This window comes from Salvelinus alpinus, chromosome 22 (genome assembly GCF_045679555.1).
Source record: "Salvelinus alpinus chromosome 22, SLU_Salpinus.1, whole genome shotgun sequence".
Lineage (NCBI taxonomy): Eukaryota > Metazoa > Chordata > Actinopteri > Salmoniformes > Salmonidae > Salvelinus > Salvelinus alpinus.
Window position 1 is genome coordinate 21715275 of NC_092107.1, and position 19955 is coordinate 21735229.

General features: G+C 45.1%; 1 protein-coding gene and 1 pseudogene across 2 annotated transcripts; both read right to left on the reverse strand.

Moving 5' to 3' along the window:
• Positions 1–2722: 2722 nt before the first annotated feature.
• LOC139549631 (piggyBac transposable element-derived protein 4-like) lies at positions 2723–9616 on the reverse strand (annotated as a pseudogene).
• A 348-nt stretch (positions 9617–9964) lies between these two features.
• On the reverse strand, positions 9965–15905 carry LOC139549255 (hepatic and glial cell adhesion molecule-like). Of its 2 annotated transcripts, none has more exons than XM_071359513.1 (7): positions 15718–15905; positions 13788–14135; positions 13036–13317; positions 12131–12224; positions 11591–11670; positions 11273–11352; positions 9965–11162 (listed from the first exon to the last, which is right to left on the reverse strand). In XM_071359513.1, exons 1-7 carry the CDS (start codon positions 15809–15811, stop codon positions 10827–10829), a joined length of 1314 nt encoding a protein of 437 aa, XP_071215614.1. In that variant the 5' UTR covers positions 15812–15905; the 3' UTR covers positions 9965–10826. The 2 variants fall into 2 exon arrangements, with proteins under 2 accessions (XP_071215614.1, XP_071215615.1); XM_071359514.1 differs by lacking the exon at positions 15718–15905 and adding an exon at positions 14690–15426.
• Positions 15906–19955: the final 4050 nt, after the last annotated feature.

Sequence of the window (19955 nt, forward strand, 5' to 3'; positions counted from 1 at the left end):
ATTGTCCACCTGTGGGGTCATCCAACAGCTAGAGCCATAGAGGTGAAAGCAGAGCTGTTTGTCCTCACACACACACACACACACACACACGTACGTTCACACACACACACACACACACACACACACACACACACACACACACACACACACACACACACACACACACACACACACACACACACACACACACACACACACACACACACACACACACACACACACACACACACACACACACACACTTCTCCCTCTCCTCAACCCCTCATTGAAAATGAGACTAGCACATGGTTTAGTCAGACAAGTTCAGCAGCAGACAACTTGAAGTGATCTACCAGTCTTCCCATATCCATTTAACTCCGCTTTTCAACATCATATTTTCTGCTGTCACCATTGTAGGCCTACAGTAAGTAGATATTGTGATAAAAGTCCATATCAATCAATATTCACTCTGGATTAAGAAATATGCTTATGGCTAAACCAATGGGCTATTCGACCATTTCAAAATCAAATACACTTTGCGGTCTAGTCGTCTATTCTCATTCGGTATCAACAGCCTTCAAATTTCAACAGAGCCAACTGAGTTCAATCAAGGTTAAGGTTAGCATTAGAGCCAACGATCCACAACACTGACTCACAAAGATGTCTTCATAAAGACATGGGCTTCTATTTGGGCAATGCTCATGCTGTCACTGTCCTCCCTCTCTCACTATCTATCCCGCTGTTTGAGAGTAGTGTGTGTGTGTGTGTGTGCATGCGTGTGCATGCTTGCATTCCCATATGTGTGTGTGTGTGTGGTACGCTCACACTAGGCAGGGGAAAGCCTATTCCAACCATACAGGTCTGCTATAATTAATTGCCCTGAGGGAGGACTGACAGCCTCCTCCACCTTGATTCACAGGGACGGATATGCGACTGACTGACTGACTCCTCAACACAACACAAGCCAGATAGAGCCACACAAACATAGCTGCTGTGGCCAACCTATCCCTCAGGTATAATTATAGGCTTCGAAGTACACATCACCTGAGTGGGAGAGGCAGAAAGGCACATTGAGAGCTCGGACTAATACGAGAGATGAGAGATGGCTCCGTAGATCAAAGACCGTTTTCCAAAACAATAAACTCAATCTAACAGATCCACTCTTCTGTATTTGCTTACAATATTATATTGTGCCAGCCCAGCTCAGTAGCCTCAAGCGTTGTGTGGCCGGAGCCAAATTATATTTAAAAATGGAATCGGAACAATTGGGCTGAGATCAAAACCAGATACGTTTTCAACGCTTATGTAACTTGAGAGAAAGGAGCATTACACCTTTTTGGGTAATCAGGGAGGCAGAATCAACAGAACAAAGGCGACAAAGTACAACGTGCGGTCCGATTTTCATGATAAAAGATGTACAGCTGGAGATCTGAGAGGAAGCCATTAACCTGATAATAAGGATGGAACATGGGCACCAACCAATCTCTCTCTTTCTCTCTCTCTTGCTCCCCCCACCTCTCTCCCTCTATCTCCTTCTCCCCACCCCTCTATCTCTACCCCCCACTCTCTCTCTCTCTTTCTCTCTCTACACCCCCACTCTCTCACTCTCTATCTATATCTCTCTCTCTCTCTCTCTCTCACTCACTCACTCACTCACCCCCTCACTATCTCACACACTCTCTCACTTACTCTCTCTTTCTCTCTCTCTCTCTCTCTCTCCCTCAGACCCCAACACAGCTCAGAAATATTGAACACTGCTCAGAAGCTCCTTTTATCTCCTTTCTCTCTCCTTTCTCCACATCCTTCATGTTTTGTGTCCTCATGTCTGGAGGATGAAAGACTCTTATTTAGCTATTCTTCCTCTTTGTCCTCCTCTGTAGCTATCGGATACATCAAGCACAGATACTGTCCTGTAGGTAAATCAGGGGTATCTTACTGCCTTAGGGCCCTTTCTATAAAGAGGAGGGACATCTGTCAAACAACAATAATATTAATGGCAACAACAACAACAAAACACATGTACAATGGTTCAAAGTCACCTAACAATTAAAGTTAATGACACACTGCATAAATACTATTAACCCTTGTGTAGTCTTAACATTCTGTATACTCCCCTTGTCCTAAGGGTAAAAAATGACCCGCCTTCACTAAACCCCTAAAACAAAGCAGCTTAATTTAATTTTAAACCCCAAATCTATTTTGCATAAAGACACAACCTGTCATTCATCACAAACTTTGTGAATATCTGGGTTTTCCCTCTTCACAATGCAGAAAGACTGCATTTAATCAGTGGACACCACTCGTTTTTATTACAACACACCTGTCAAAATTGTTTTCTTTACTAAAGTAGAGGTTTATTATTATTATTGCTAAAGGTACTGCATAGGTGTAAACATATTTTTTCTTGCAAGAGATAGCACTTGTATAGCCTAAGAAAGTAGCAGAAATGTGAAGAAAGTAGTTTTGAATGCATTTTATTGAAGGGAAACAATAACAGTCTTGAACTTTTTTGGCAACATAGTGATATATTCTTATATACTGTACAATGAGGAATTCAACTACAAAATACTAGTCTTCTCCCATTTTTTTTTACTTTAACCATTGCCTCCACCCAAAAGGTGTATAAACAACATCAATAAGAATAAAATAAGATAGATACAAAACAAAAATGTGAAGAACATAAATCAATCAACTCTAATTAGCACATGTAGGATAGTATGCAAGTGTGTGCATGGACTTTGCAGATGTATTTCTCACATGTGTAGCACATAGTATTTGTTTTACAGTCCTTCTTTGGGGGGCAGAATTGGCATCTCCTCCTCTTGCCTGCCCCAGCCTCAGGTGGATCAGGACAAGATTCAGCCCCCTGAACAGCTTTCACAAGCGCTGCAGAGTCTGCTGTGTGGCGGAAGCGCTCCCTTCTTTGAATGTATGGGGTTACAAGTGCCTTTCCCAGCTACTCCAGGAACACCCTCCTCTTGTTCCACTTATCAGGTATCCAGGTAGGGTTGATCTTGTTCCATATCACGAAGGCATTGTATAAGGACACATCAATGATGTTATGGAAGATGAACAGGGGCCAGCGGGCAGTCATCCTCCTGCAGCTGTAAGTTCCAATCACCTTGTCCAGGTTGTCCACGCCTCCTTTGTTGTGGTTGTAGTCCAGGATGATGGCTGGCTTCCTGTCCTCATGATCACTGATCTCAGCCGTGTTGTGCAGTGTGCTCAGGAGGACCACATTCTTGTTCCTCTTTGGGAGGTAAGAAACTAGAGTGGTGGTGAGGGTGAAGGCAAACTTTGATGAGAAGGCCTCTTTCCCCCTTGTTGTGAGGAGTGCAGGGGGGAGCTCAGGCTTGTTCATTCTAACTGTGACAACCATGGTGATATTCCTCTTCAGGAGCTGCTGGCTGAGTTCATAAGAGGTGAAGAAATTGTCACACGTGACATTGTGCCCCCTCAGTCCATCTGTCACATCAAGCACAACCCGCGTCCCCTGGTTCTTCTCCGGGCCTCCACTGGTCGGCTTCCCTGTGTAGACCTGCATCTTCAAAGCGTAGCTGGATTGTGTGTCTGTCACGTTCCTGACCTGTTTTCTGTTGTTTTTGTATGTGTTTAGTCGGTCAGGGCGTGAGTTGGGGTGGGCATTCTATGTTATGTGTATCTATGTTGGTTAATGGGTTACCTGATATGGTTCTCAATTAGAGGCAGGTGTAATTCATTTCCTCTGATTGAGAACCATATTAAGGTAGGATGTTCTCACTGTTTGTTTGTGGGTGATTGTCTTCCGTGTCTGTGTTTGTCGCGCCACACGGGACTGTTTCGGTTTGTGTAGTCTATTCCTGTTCTGCGTGTTTATGTTTTTCCAGTTCAGGTCTGTCTACGTAGTTTTGTTATTTTGTTAATTATCAAGTGTAGTTCGTTTTCGTCTTGTTTAATAAATTCATTATGTCTTCATTACCCGTTGCGTCTTGGTCCAATCTCTCTCCTCAAGACGATCGTTACAGAATCACCCACCAACCAAGGATCAAGCAACGGGGGAGAAAGCAGCAACAACAGCGCACGAAGGAGGAATGGACATGGGAGGACGTTTTGGACGGCAAGGGTTGCTACACATGGGAGGAGATACTGGCTGGAAAAGATCGCCTCCCATGGGAGCAGCTGGAGGCGATTAGGAGAGCAGAGGCAACCGGAGAGAGGGACCGGCGTTATGAGGGTACGCGGCTAGCACGGAGGCCTGTGAGTCAAGCCCAAAAATTTATTGGGGGGGGGGTTAAAGGGTAGTGTGGCGAAGTTAGGTAGGAGACCTGCGCCAACTCCCTGTACTTACCGTGGAGAGCGAGAGTACGGGCAGACACCGTGTTACGCAGTAGAGCGCACGGTGTCTCCTGTACGTGTGCATAGCCCGGTGCGGTACATACCAGCTCCTCGTATCTGCCGGGCTAGATTGAGCATTGAGCCAAGTGCCATGAAGCCGGCTCTACATATATGGCCTCCAGTACGTCTCCTTCGGCCGGCTTACATGGCACCAGCCTTACGCATGGTGTCCCCGGTTCGCCTACATAGCCCGGTGCGGGTTATTCCACCTCCCCGCACTGGTCGGGCTACGGGGAGCATACAACCAGGTAAGGTTGGGCAGGCTCAGTGCTCAAGGGAGCCAGTACGCCTGCACAGGCCGGTATTTCCGGCGCCACCTCCCCGCCCTAGTCCAGTACCACCAGTGCCAACACCACGCACCAGGCTTCCTGTGCGTCTCCTCCTCGCACTAGCCCTGTGGTGCGTGTCTCCAGCCCATTACCACCAGTGCCTACACCACGCACCAAGCCTCCTGTGCGTTTCCAGAGTCCTGTGCGTCCTGTTGCTGCTCCCCGCACTAGCCCTGAGATGCGTGTCCCCAGCCCGGTACCACCAGTTCCGGCACCACGCACCAGGCCTACAGTGCGCCTCAGCCGGCCAGAGTCTGCAGTCTGCCCAACGCCGTCTGAGCTGCCCGTCTGCCAAGCGCCATCTGAGCCATCCGTCTGCCCAGTGCCATCTGAGCCATCCGTCTACCCAGCGCCATCTGAGCCATCCGTCTGCCCAGTGCCATCTGAGCCATCCGTCTACCCAGCGCCATCTGAGCCATCCGTCTGCACAGCGCCATCTGAGCCATCCGTCTGTCCAGCGCCGTCTGAGCCATCCGTCTGTCCCGAGCCGTCAGAGCCGTTCGTCAGTCAGGAGCCGCTAGAGCCATTCGTCAGTCAGGATCTGCCAGCGTCGCCAACCAGACAGGATCTGCCAGAGCCGCCAGTCAGCCAGGATCTGCCAGAGCCGCCAACCAGACAGGATCTGCCAGAGCCGCCAGTCAGCCAGGATCTGCCAGAGCCGCCAGTCAGCCAGGATCTGCCAGAGCCGCCAGTCAGCCAGGATCTGCCAGAGCCGTCAGCGAGCCATGAGCAGCCAGAGCCGTCAGCGAGCCATGAGCAGCCAGAGCCGTCAGCCAGTCCGGAGCTGCCGTCCTTCAGTCCGGAGCTGCCGTCCTTCAGTCCGGAGCTGCCGTCCTTCAGTCCGGAGCTGCCGTCCTTCAGTCCGGAGCTGCCGTCCCTCAGTCCGGAGCTGCCGTCCCTCAGTCCGGAGCTGCCGTCCTTCAGTCCGGAGCTGCCGTCCTTCAGTCCGGAGCTGCCGTCCCTCAGTCCGGAGCTGCCCCTTATACCGGTGCTGCCCCTTATCCCGGTGCTGCCCCTTGTCCCGGTGCTGCCCCTTGTCCCGGTGCTGCCCCTTGTCCCGGTGCTGCCCCTTGTCCCGGTGCTGCCCCTTGTCCTGGTGCTGCCCCTTGTCCCGCTGATGCCTCTTATTTTAGGTGGCTGTATTTGGAGGGTGGTCATTGGGAGGGGGCTACAAAAGTGGGAATTGACTATGGTGGGGTGGGGACCACGCCCAAAGCCTGAGCCGCCACCATGGACAGATGCCCACCCAGACCCTCCCCTAGACTTTATGCTGGTGCGTCCGGAGTTCGCACCTTGAGGGGGGGGTTATGTCACGTTCCTGACCTGTTTTCTGTTGTTTTGTATGTGTTTAGTCGGTCAGGGCGTGAGTTAGGGTGGGCATTCTATGTTATGTGTATCTATGTTGGTTAAGGGGTTACCTGATATGGTTCTCAATTAGAGGCAGGTGGTTTACGTTTCCTCTGATTGAGAACCATATTAAGGTAGGTTGTTTCACATTGTTTGTTGTGGGTGGTTGTTTCCGGTGTTTGTATGTTTGTTACCACACGGGACTGTATCGTTCGTTCGTTTGTTTGTAGTCTGTACCTGTTCGTGCGTTCTTCGTTGTATGTAAGTTCTAAGTCCAGGTCTGTCTACATCGTTTGTTGTTTTGTAGTTTGTTTAAGAGTTTTTCGTCTTCGTATGTTTTTTTAAAAATAAATATCATGTCAAATTACCACGCTGCATTTTGGTCATCTGATCCTTCTCTCCTCTCCTCGTCTGAGGAGGAGGACGAAGTAGACGATCGTTACAGTGTCACAGGCCACTCATATCTTGATGCCATACTTTGCTGGCTTGTTGGGCATATACTGCCGGAAAGGTCAGCGACCTTTTGACAAAAGGGATTACTATCAGTAATTAGTATCAGTGTCACAGAAAAAAATCTCATAAATCAATGATATTACAGCAATACATAATACAATTAACAGTGAAAATCACTTACATTACAGATGTGAAAATAAAAATGTACCTCTGAATGGAACCAGTTGCTCATCCACTGTTACTTCAGGCCCAGGGTTGTAGAGGTACGGCAGACGCTCCACTCACTTCTCCCAGACCTCTCTTATGGCCGCCAGTTTCTCTCTCACACGTCTTGCAGGTCTTGACTCACGGTTATCAAATCATAGCATTCTTGAGAAAGTGTGAAAGCTTTTTAGTGGCATCGTGGCACGGAAAATCACCCTTCCACTCTCTGCATCCCAGAGACTACATGTAGCCTCGCCTCGGGACCTATACACACCCGCTAAGATTAGCAGCCCTATGTAGGCATGCAGGTCAATCTCATCCATCCTTTTCAAGTTGTCTCCATATTTACGAAAACCCTCCAAATTTGTCATCCCCAGGATAATTTTTTTGATGGCTGGTGTGATGAACATGTAGAATGTTGAGGCCATGTCCTGGACATGGACAACTGCATGTCTTGTGGGCCATGGGGCCATCCTTATGACATTTTGTGCTGCCATCCTGCCCTGGTTGTCATATGGTGACAAGGACCATGTTATTTTGCTGTTTGACAAAAAAAATGTCTCTCTTTCAGCTTGGGGGATTTCTTCTTCATCTGAAGATGATGTATCGTGCTCTGGGTTGTAATTCTTCACCGTCTTCTTCTTCAGATACCTCCTCCTCTTCTAAATCATTGTTCTCTTGTTCATCCTGGACATCTGAAAAAATCTGATCTACGACCTGTTGGGCACTGAAACGTGCACTCATGGCTTCAGCAAAGAGAGAACTGGGGGGACTGTCATCTGCAGCACCTTACTAGCCTCTGACTGCATTAGTTTAGCATTAGTTTTGTCTGAGTTCAATCAGTAGCACACAATCTCAATTTCTCATTGTGTGTGTGTGTGTGTGTGTGTGTGTGTGTGTGTGTGTGTGTGTGTGTGTGTGTGTGTGTGTGTGTGTGTGTGTGTGTGTGTGTGTGTGTGTGTGTGTGTGTGTGTGTGTGTGTGTATGTCTTTGTGGTTTTTGTGGTGTGTAAAGGATTTTATAACACGGTGGCGAGTCATTTTTGACCCTTAAGACAACACAAGGGTTAACTTTTAAGTCACAATTTTTCTCTGAATTGTTATTTGCCCAGAATCTTTGTCGCTAATCAGAGGCTAGCGTAAAGAGCGTAATGGGGGCATAATCAGATGGAGGGCTTCTTTAATGGTCCTTGGGCCGGGGAGACTACTGGACACCTTTGTTATAGGTGGACTGGCCGAGAGCCTTATACAAGGCTGTCCACTAACAGAGCAAGATAAAAGCTTTTGGTCTTCACATGAGAAGCCTCTATGGAAGTAGCAGACCAAAGTTATTTCTGAGCTTGAAACACACCTCTATGATACTGCATTTGCCTGGTGGTCCAAACTAAATATGTAGTCCAAATGTCTTATACCGTTGTAATGGTCTGTTCCTGGGCTTTACGGAGCCATTGGCCACATGTCTGTGCAATTGTGCTCTGTGAAGTTCTGAAGGTTAGTCAGGGCCCCCCCCCCCACCAAGCGGGCAAACATTTTTACCGGCTGCCCTCTTAACGGCGGAGAATAAAAAAAATACGTTTTAAAGTACATTTCCTGCAATTTTACCAATTTTGCCATGGGGTAGAGAGAAAAGGTTGTAATTTTATAAAAAATGCCATGCAATTCTATTGATTTTGCCATGGGGTAGAGAGATCTTTTTGCAATTTTAAAGCAAATCTTCTGCAGTTCTACACATTTTGTCATGGAGCAGAGAGAACATTTTGCAATTTTATTAGAAATTTCATGCAATTCCATAAATTTTGCCATGTGGCAGAGATACATTTTTTCAGTTTTAAAGCAATTTTTCTGCAATTCTACACATTTTGCCATGGGTTGGAGAGAAAGTTTTTCAGTTTTAAAGCTAATTTCCTGTAAATCTACACATTTTGGTATGACTTTGGCCATGTTAATGATACAGTATCTGAGGGAGAGTGAATAATTAAAATCAATGGGGGCGCCCTGCATGCCCGGTTGGTATTCGGCCATGACTACCCCAAGTTTAGATAACTGGCTAGACTAACTGAGGCTAATTGAGTGACTGTCAGTGACTGACAAAACAAGAGAAAGACTGCTCGTGCACAACCAAATTTTGAACTTACACCTTGTGTATTCTACTATTCTAACTCAGACTGAGTTCCTAAAAGAATATCTTATGTCGCTTATGCCTGGAAGCCGGCCCTGAGGTTAGCATGCTCCACCTGTAGGTCTTTTCAGCTGGGGCCTCAACCTTCATCTCAACCTCTGAAAGCACTTTAGACCACAATTCAAGCCCAATCTACCAGTTAGTGTTCTGTAGCCTTTAGTGTTGGAGTGCAGGTCTCCATTTAAAACCCAGTGATTGACCCAGGGGTCTCATCAGTTTGATTAGAAGTATCCACCCCATAACAGTCAAGAGTGCTGTTCTATGATTAGAGATATACCGGTAGGGTAGGCCTTCTGTATAATCACAGAAGGCCTACCCTAACACACATGGGCTTAGTAAGTAGGAAAACCTACAAAATCGGCAGTGTATCAAATACTTTTCTCCCCACTGTAGGTTACTACGGTAATCACTGTGTTCTTTGTATGAAATTCCCTACTGCTTAGAAATACTACAGCTAAATGCATTTGAGAGAGCATACAGAGCAAAGCTATCTCATCTATAGAAGGTATGTGGGTGGGTGGGGGGGTTGTATCTTGTAATATGTTAAAGTATTAGGGATTTGTGACTGTGTTTGCGTGTGTTGTGTTTTTTCTTAGATGTAGTAGTTTTTCAACATTTCGTTATTTTTTTACATTTCTTAAGGACAATTGGAAAAATAGCCCTTTGTGGCTGAAAGAGATCCTAATAAAATCAAATCAATCAAACCTTCCGCTGTTGCGCTTCTTAGGAAAAACACCGAAGACCTTGGGCATCACCTACTGGACACAAGAAGGACTGCAGTCTGGCATGCAGCTCATGGTCACACTGTATGCTACTATACATCTGTGGGGTTGCAGGTCCTGCAGCTGAAGAAGCTGGCCCTCGTCATTGTATTAGACTGCAAACTTAATGATGAGACTGCATAACTTAACATGTGAAATAAAATAAATAAAAAGGCAAGAGGGGAATAGCAACACACCCACACACCACATTATGGCAGCTCTGACTGAATCTTCTACCCAGAAGCCCTTACAGGAAGAGCCAATTAGAATACAGCTATTAAAGCATGTGAAAATAAAAGTATTGAAAATAAATAACAGTTTTTTATGGTGTTGTACGGGTAAAAGTACAACTATTTTAATGGTATTTTCCAACATAGCATTTATTGTTCGATTTTTGAGGTTATAAAATGGCACACTTCATTTTGAAGCATGGAATAGAAAGACGGTTTTAGGATGAAATGTTAGTTGAAAAAAATGTATTTGGAGGTAAAAGGTCCCCAAAACAATTCTAAGAACATCACATACCCTATTGACATATGTACATAATGAGTCCAAGGCTTGGGATGGCAGTTTCTTTGCAACCCCCTTCCCCAGTATGTCTACTGGATGCACCAAATCAAACAAATTGCAGTCCACGCATTATCATTACCCTAACTTTCAAGTAATAACATATCCAGATCCCAGTGTAAATTGACCGTGGTCACTTACATCCCCCTTGTCCCTTACCATGTGGCAACTGCCATACATTGCTTGCCCCCAATTTTTGGGGGGTGGATACTGTACTAGAAATGTGTGTGGAGATGTTACATGAGTTCATCAGAACAGCCACGGGGGTTAGCCTGGTCCCAGATCTGTATGTGTTCTGACTGTCATTGTCACCACAGCAGAGAGGAGTTGGCTAAAGCACAAAGTGATCTAGAGTCAGGCTACATGGAGGCCATTGGTCCAAGTTGATTCACACCTGAAACCATGTGCAGTATGAACGGTGTTTCATGTTTTTTAAACCTTGGTTTGGAAAAAGGAACAACGTATCCAGGGGTATAGGAAAACCATGATCAGAGCAGTTGATACTGGTGTAACAAATATCTTTACACCAAAACCCAACTAAACAGACAAGATAATACACACATGTCCATGGATAGATGTGGATGAATTCTACAGGTGAAGCAGTGATAAGTGAGTGGGGGTGGTCATTCAGACATTAATCCTGGTCGTCGGCCTCTGGGGTGGCCGGGGGCTCCTCTGTCTGTCGATTGGTGGGAATGCCCACAGGAGGGCGAAGTTTATGCCCAGAGCTCTGCAAATGTGGAGGTGAACCAGGCGGTGGAGCTGAGGGCATGACAGGTGGCTGGCCAGGGGGCCTGAGTGGGGTGGCAGGGGGCGAAGGCACAGGGGTATGGGGATATTTGCGGACAGGCCGGTTGGGTGCCTCGGGTGAGTGGGAGGACGGTGGGAGGGGGCTGGGGTAACCGGGCGGGGCGAGGACTGAGAGGCTGATGGAGTTGGCTGAATACTCGTCCTCACCTTTGAGACTGTCCTGGAACAACAACAATGAAGGAATAGATTTAAGCAGAAAATATGAAGGGAAAACTAGCAACATTCTTGAAAATAAACAAGTCTTTGTAAATGGAAAAATCTGTGACTTACATCTTCATTGACAACGTAAAGAGCCATTGGGCTCGTACGGCCAGGTGTTCCCTGTCCTATTGTTTTTGGCACCACATCAACTGCAAATGAAAAAATGTGTGAAACGACTGCACAAACTAAGTGTAGGACTACTCTGCAAAAAATGTGTACCGACTATAACTTTGCCATGAAATCTATCCATCTAAAAAGGTTTGCATTCAAATATCTGAAATAGGAAGAACCAATAAATAAACTAAATATTTAGCGTGGTGAACAAAGAATATCACACATTCAAAAAGCACCTCGCTGCCAAAAGCTCACATCCCTCTCTCCCCTTACCCTCGTGACTGATGTCACTCCGCTCTACATACACTGGAGATCTCTGCAACATGGCTGCCGTGGCAGCTCGCCGCCTCTTCCTGAACCCCAATGACAGACAAATAGGAGATGAGCGTTTCACAAGTATACTCGTGTAGTGCCCATTTACATTCCGTTTCTGTTTCCTCGAGAACATGTAAGCCCAATTGTTTTTAAAAATACTGCATGCAGTGTAAATCTAGCCTGGTCCCAGATCTGTTTGTGCTGTATAGCCGCAACATTGACAATGACTATAGGAGTAGGCTATACAGCACAAACAGTTCTGGCACCAAGCTAGTGAGACACCGTTATCATTGCATTGTAAACAACAGCGATAGAATCCATCCCACACGATACTATCAGTGTCAGAACCTTAGTGTGACATTGGATCGCGGAGTAGTGGAGAGCTATAGGCCGGGACATTACGGTTCTAGCCGCCTGGTCCTTGCCGAGTGCTTAGTGCTGGTTCCCGAGACGTATCAAAGAAAATAGGGAGACGGAGGCACAATGTGGAGCTCTTACTTTTTGGAGGGCTTCCAGCAGGCGCACACTGTCACCAGGGTGATGAGGAGGAAAATACCCCCGGTGGAAAGGATGATATACAGGGAGCTCCGTCCTGGCAAAGGAATGAAGCCTTTGATTAACAGAGTAGTCCTTTCTCAAACACCGCAAACACTTCACCACTGTACGAGCAAAGAGTCCTCTCGGACTAGACAAAGATGTCACCTCTAGGCTCTGGAAATTAGCTACACTCTCCTCTTTCTCTACTATAGGGCTCTCTTTACACACTCCACTTTAGAACTTTTAGTGGAGGCCCAAATAACATAAAATAAATGGAAGCATTGCAGAATGAGTTAAAATGCTAGGTTGTCCTAGCCTGGTACTGGACTAGATACCACAAACAGATCTGGAACCAAGCTAAGGTTTTCCAGAACTAGCTGTGCCAGCCAAGTCTGTGTGTGAAAGTGGCTGCTGTGAGGCTTTGTTCAGGGCTGTATGTACGGAGAGAATATAGGACCCTCACTGGGCGAGCTGATATTACGTCACATTTTGATTACGACCGAAATGGCACCATATTCTCAATAAAGTGCACAACGTTTGACCAGAGTCATATGGATCATGGTCAAAAGTAGTGCACTATAAATGGAATAGGGTGCCATTTGGTACACATCCCATGTCCCAGTAAGGGAATAATGAAGTAAGGATTAGTGTGCTCCACTGGGGCAAAACCTCAGCTCCACCTTTATCTCCTGGCCCTCATAAATAACTCAAGCTTTTCACTGGTCTGGTCCGGTCCGGTCGGTCGGTCAATTAAGTTTCTTCAGAATTAACTTGTGTCTCAACCTTTACCTGACAGGTACATGCTGAAGCAATCAAGATAAATATGCTTGCTAAGGAGCAAGTACTGCAGCTGTGGTTCTACCTACTGTAGACGGTGAGTTTGACAGGCACGCTCCTCATGCTGCTGATTGGGTTCTCCACCGTACAGCTGTAGATGTCATCGTCTGACATCAACACCCGGGCGATGGTCAGATACTTCATGTCGTGTGACAGGAGCAAGCGTGAGTCATTGGTCAGCACCTTTCCCCCTTTCAGCCAGCCATAGGCGGGTTTGGTGCCGTCGCCGTGGGAACAGTGTAAGGTGAAGAGTTCACTCAACTCCAGCACAGAGGAGGCTATCATTTGGACGAAGGGTCTGGACACAGGTACTGTGGGGACAATACACAGCAACACGTCAACTAGATTATCTACAGGAGACATATGCGTATACCAGTAAAGGATTTGTGAAGAAATAACAAACAACCTACTCTTTAAAGTAGGCCTTATAAAGGCTGTGATAAGATATACTTTGTTTAAAGTGTGAACACACTTTTTAGCCTTACACCTCAGTCTGGAATAGCATCATGTGATGTAAATTCACTAAGGCCAATAGTTGGTCAGTTGTTGGACTGTTTGTTTGATATGTGAAGCTGAGCAGTATTGTAAACACGATCACAATTATTGAAATAGTAACTACATATGACATTTAGCAGAAACTTTTATCCAACGCGACTTACAATCACACGTGCCTAAATCTTTTACATACTGTATGTATGGGCAGTCCCGGGAATCGAACCCACTGTCCTGGCGTTTCTAGCACCATGCTCTACAAAATGAGCTACAGAGGAAACTTTCCTACCATCTACGGTGAGGTTGATGTTGCGCTCCGCAGTGAAGGGATCGTCCGTGATGGAGATCTCCACTTCATAGGCCCCCTCGTCAGACAGCTGCAGGTTGTGGAGGAGCAAGGTGCCGTTCTCAAACACCATGATGCGGTCCCTGTACTCGGGCCGCAGGTTCCCGATGATGCTAGTGCCTATGGACTGGACTACGGTGATGGGCTGCTGCTTGTCCCTCTTCAGCTGCCACTTGATGACCGGTTGGTCGGAGCTAGTGCTGGTGTAGCTGACGGAGAGGAGGGCCTCGCCACCCAACATGCCTCGGACCAGATGAGCCTGACTGGTGACGTTGACGCCGGCCACTCTGACTGCAGGGACACAGTCCAACGCATGACGTTCAGTGAACACTGTGGCGGACTATACAGTGCAGGATATAGTGATCACATGTAAGTGGTTGATCACTGTAACCGCATTCACCACAAGCAGAGTGATCTGCTCTAGTACAAGGTCCCAATAACGAGTCTGGAACTTGTTTTTGTATTTTGTCTTTATATGCCGTTCACAGATATACAGTATGAAATAAAGTCAGATATGGGTCTAAGGTTTTCACTCCAATCCCTAAATGAGTCCAGAAGTAAACTTTTGAAATTAAGACCACCCCAAATCCAGTTAAATCTACAAGTGAAAACAGCGCCCTCAAACTTCCTCATTATTACCACAATCAATCATTCAGTGAAAATTCAATAACGGGTAAGGACGCTCTCCAAACAAGCCCCAACGTATTTCATCTGTTTTGATTTGTGTACCATTAATGGATCCCCCTTGAGCATACGGGAGGATGGTTTATAACATAACCCGCATATCATCCCTTAGAGTCTAGTTCTGCCCTGGAAACCACACACAGTAACGCCATTATACTCACAGTGGAGTTTCCTGTAAGTCACCACATCCTTGACCACATGTCGCCATAGGCTAGAGCGCTGTACCTAATGGATGGGCTGTTGCATGTCATGCCGGGGCAATAGAGAGAGAGAGAGAGCGTCTGGCACCGACCCTCCTCGGCCACAGCTCTGCTCCCTGTAGCGTGTCTGCATGGCATCGCTCGATCGCCGTGGCAACAATTTTCAGCCTGAAGGAGGTTGCCGGGAGAGGCAGACAAAGGCCAGGATTGTTGGCCTGATTTCCTCCCTCCCGTGGTATAAAAAAGCCACTGGGAGAGACATGCTCTTTGTGATTGTAGAAGCAGGAGACACAAGGGTTCAGTGATTCTGCTAATAGTGGATGGTCACAATGACACAACAGACAGCCACACAGCAGAAGCAGGCTGAGCCAGGCTCCTAATGCAGAGACACCACCACCACCACCGCCTCTAACTCCAAGTCCCCCAAAGCCTCTTCTCGTAATACAATAATTGTTAACCTATACTTCCAACAACAGCTCAGCTCACGCAGGTTCCTTTTACTACAGCCGTATGGCTGAATAGACCTGTGCCTTGGAGCTAATCTACACAGAGGGTACACCAGGACAAAACAATTCTCACTGCCTGGGCCAATGAAATGTGTTGTATAGCACTTAGCCTACTTTAACATAGTATTTCATTAATTGATCAAGTACTTAAAGGAATAATGGTTACGACCAAATACTGTATTATAAAACACATACATTTTCAAATTAATTTGCTAACAAAACAAATGTGAAACAACTTGTGAATTGAAATAAGAAAGCTATGTAAATCTCAAATATCTACACTTTATCGCCTTATCACATATTACCTGACTACTATGTGATTAACATATTTGCCAATATAGTCAAATATCTATTCGTTCAAACTACTCCTACTTTAAACTTATTTCCTGACTCAGCCACTAGTTCTTTTCCACATTGTGTTTCCCAAAAAAAGCAAGTCAGAAAGTTTGAAAGCCTCCTCTCGTAATACAATAATACACTTACCTGCCTGGGAAAAAAGGAGTAGGCCGAAGAGTGAAAATAGCGAAGGAATGGCTGTGTCTTCTTTCGAGGAAGTCTTCCTCCTCTCCTCCTTCATCTTGGGTAAAGCGCTGAGTCCCTCTCCCACCCAATGAGCATGATTTGTCCACTCCAGGCACGTCCCTGAGAATGCACAAGACTGCAAAACTGGGCTCAGTTGCCTGCCTGCTCTGAACCACAGCACTCAGGATCCCAGCATGAACAAAAGCACTGTGTGTGTGTGTGTGTATCCTCAGCTTTCTTAGACATAGACATAGATAAATAAGCACCGTTTTTTTTTTATTATGGTGGGTGGCCAAAGAACATAGCTACATTTAATTGTTGCTCTTTTCTGCACTGCAAATGTATGGCTGTCAAATTTGCTATTACCAATGACGAGTTCACATATTTCAAGCATATGTATATGGTTTCAATACATTTCAAAATATAGTGCAATTGAAAACAAGTGTATTCAGTAACAGTACCTTGATTGTCATTCCTACAGTGCTGCTCAGAATTGTTTAATAAACCAAAGGCTTTATAAAAGGGCCCAAATCAGAGAAACAGAATGACTGCTCTTAAAAAACAACTAACCCCTCTCCCCAACTACTGTCCCCACTCCCTGCCAACCCCCCTCCAGACTCACACTCTAAATGAGAGCAACAGTGATTATGTATTAGTCCACACAAACTGTTTTGCAACTAAAACAAGTTATTCTTTTTGGACAAATTTAGGTTAGTCCCTCCCTGTTACGGCCTGTTTGCTTCCATTTGGTTCTTAGTAAATACACCGCAGATGTAAGACGATGGGAAGGGAAGCATGGGAAGTACTCGGAAAAAAACATGCAATGTGTTCCCAGCGTGGCCGCTAGGTGGTGCAATAAGAACAGAAAATCAATGATCATCACAGAAATAATACACTGGAGATATGAACAATGAAGGACACAATACGAGAGATGTTGTTATAACATGTTTTGATATTTCTGATCATCCTATCACTGTAACAATACCTGCAATTCAGCTTCTTGTTGCAGCATGTACACTGCAGTTCAGACAAGTAAAAAGTAAGTTCTCTCTCTGACACTATACAGGCCTTCTGAAAGTTTTAACACCCCTCGACTTTTTCCACATTCTGTTGTGTTACAGCCTGAATTTAAATGGATTAAATTGAAATGTTTTGTCACTGGCCTACACATAATACCCCATATTGTCAAAGTGGAATTATATTTTTTGACATAGTTACAAATCAATAAAAAATCAAATGATGGAATGTCTTGAGTCAATAAGTATTCAACCACTTTATTATGGAAACGCCTAAATAAGTTAAGGAGTACACGTTTTATTAACAAGTCGCATAATAAGTTGCATGGACTCACTCTGTCTGCAATAATAGTGTTTAACATAATATTTTAATGACTCCGTCATCTCTGTACAGGTCCCTCAGTCGAGCAGTGGATTTCAAACACAGATTGAACAACAAAGACCAGGGAGGTTTTCCAATGCCTCACAAAGAAGGGCACCTATTGGTAGATGGGCAAAAAGAGAATGAAAAGCAGACATGCCAATATCCCTTTGGATGGTGTATCAATACACCCAATCACTACAAAGATGCAGGCTTCCTTCCTAACTCAGTTTCTGGGGAGGAAGGAAACCACTCAGGGATTTCACCATGAGGCCAATGGTGACTTTAAAACAGTTACAGAGTTGAATGGCTGTGATAGAAAACTGAGGTTGGATCAACAACATTGTAGTTACTCCATTATATAAACCTAATTGACAAAGTAAAAAGAAGGAAGCCTGTACAGAATCAAACTATTCCAAAACATGCATCCTGTTTCCAACAAGGCACTAAAGTAATACTGCAAAGAGTGTGGCAAAGCAATTCACTTTTTGTCCTGAATGCAAAATGTTATGTTTGGGGCAAATCCAATACAACACATTACCGAGTAGCATTCTCCACATTTTCAAGCAGGGTGTTGGCAGCATAATATGGGTATGCTTGTAATCGTTAAGGACTGGGGAGTTTTTCAGGATAAAAAATAAATGGAATGGAGCTAAGCACAGACAAAATCCCAGAGGAAAACCTGGTTCAGTCTGCTTTCCACCAGACACTGGGAGATGAATTGACCTTTCAGCAGGACAATAACCTAAAACACAAGGCCAAATCTCCACTGGAGTTGCTTACCAAGAAGACAGTGAATGTTTCTGAGTGGCCGAGTTATAGTTTTGACTGAAATCTGCTTGAAAATCTATTGCAAGACCTGAAAATGGTTGTCCAGCAATGAGCAACAACCAATTTGACAGAGCTTGAAGAATTTTGAAAATAATAAGAGGGAAAATGTTGCACAATCCAGGTGTGGACAGCTCTAAGAGACTTACCCAGAAAGAATCACAGCTGTAATCGCTGGCAAAGGTGATTCTAACATGTATTGTCTCAGGTGGTTGAATACTTATCTAATCAAGATGTATTAGTGTTTTCTTTTTCATACATATATTTTTTTAAATGTTAGAGTTTGTCTTCCACTTTGACATTGCAGATTATTTTGTGGAGATCGCTGACAAAAATTGACAATTACATATATTATTGTTGTAGGGGCTCCCGTGTGGCGCAGCGGTCTAAGGCACTGCATCTCTTTAAGGTTCAGCATTTATTTTCTTAGTCAATCTTGTGTTCTGTTTCGTTGTGTTCTTGAACATAGCCCTGTTTCTTTGTGTTCTTGAACATAGCCCTGACTTTCATTTTTGTTCATTGATTTTAACTGTGTTAGTTACTCACCTGGTTTCATCAGCTCCTTAATTAGTTCAGTTCATTCTGTTTGTGCCTTTGTGAGGTATTGTTTGTTTTGACTCTACTAAGCCTTTTCCTAGCTCGTTTGTGAGAACCAGTTATAGCCTTCAGCCCTAGTTTTGACTCACCTGCCTGTTTGCCTACCTGTGTGTGACCATTGCCTGCCTGTGACCACGATTCCTGCCTTCTGCGAAGGAGAAATAAACACCTGCCGCACTCTGCGCCTTTTTCTCCCTGAGTATTCATTACAATCTCAGTGCTGGAAGCGTTCCCGTGGGGCGCCGCACAATTGGCCCAGCGTCGTCTGCGTTAGAATTTGGCCGGGGTAGCCCGTAATTGCTTAACATAATTTGTTTTTAACTGACTTGCCTAGTTAAATAAAGGTGAAAAATATATATATTATAATCACACTTTGTAACACAACAAAATGTGGAGAAATTCAAGGTGTGTATACTTTCTCAAGGCACTGTACATGCAAACGACAGATATCAATATCACTGATGAGCAAAACAGTAAGGTTAATTAAACACCTCAACATAAAGGCTGTCACCATCATCACGACTGTTTTCCTCCTGCCACTCAATGCTCAGTCTCACAATTTATACACCTGCAATAAGCATGTCATGGTGGATCTTCTGATACCAGACTTAACCTTGTCAGATCAGACAGAGATGTGCTAGTTAACATGATATAACCTCTCAGTGTTCTACTTGTTTATCAGACAAATATTCAAAACTTCAATATCAGTTTGGGTTGATGCAGAGACCGTCAGCGATGCACGTTGCACCATAAGTCAACCTTAGGAAAGCCCTACGGTTACATTCTGCCTTGCTGTTTCATTCAACAAAGGCAGTGTAATAAACCTAGACGTTTTGCATCAGCAGTTTTTCTAGATTCCTTCCAGTCACTAAGAGTCACTCAATTATCCATGGCAGCTAAACATGTTTTGGATTGTTAAGTTAGTCTAGCTAGTTATCTAAACGTGCAATCATGGCCGAATACCGACCGAATGCCCACGTCATGGCAAAATGTATAGAATTGCAGGAAGTTACTTTTTTTGCAGTTTTAAAGCTATCTGCCCCATGGCAAAATGAGTAGAGTTGCATGTAATTTGTTATAAAATTGCAAAATGTCTTCCTGACCCATGGTAAAATAAGTAGAATTGCAGTAAATCAATTTTAAAACTTGATTTTTTTCTCTCCACAGTTAAGAGGGGGGCCACTACATTTTTTTGCCCACTTTGGGGGCGGGGAGAGGGTCTTAGGACCCGCAAAAGGCTAGAGCCAGCCCTGAGTGGAACTCTCCCATGGTCCCTGTATTTAAACTCCTCTGTAGTAAGCCATCAAAGCCTGGAGGCATGAGACACACACTCAGACTCTGTCTGTCTTGCTCTGCCCTCTGCCCCCTGGGTAAAAGCACCCCTCCCTCTCCCTCTC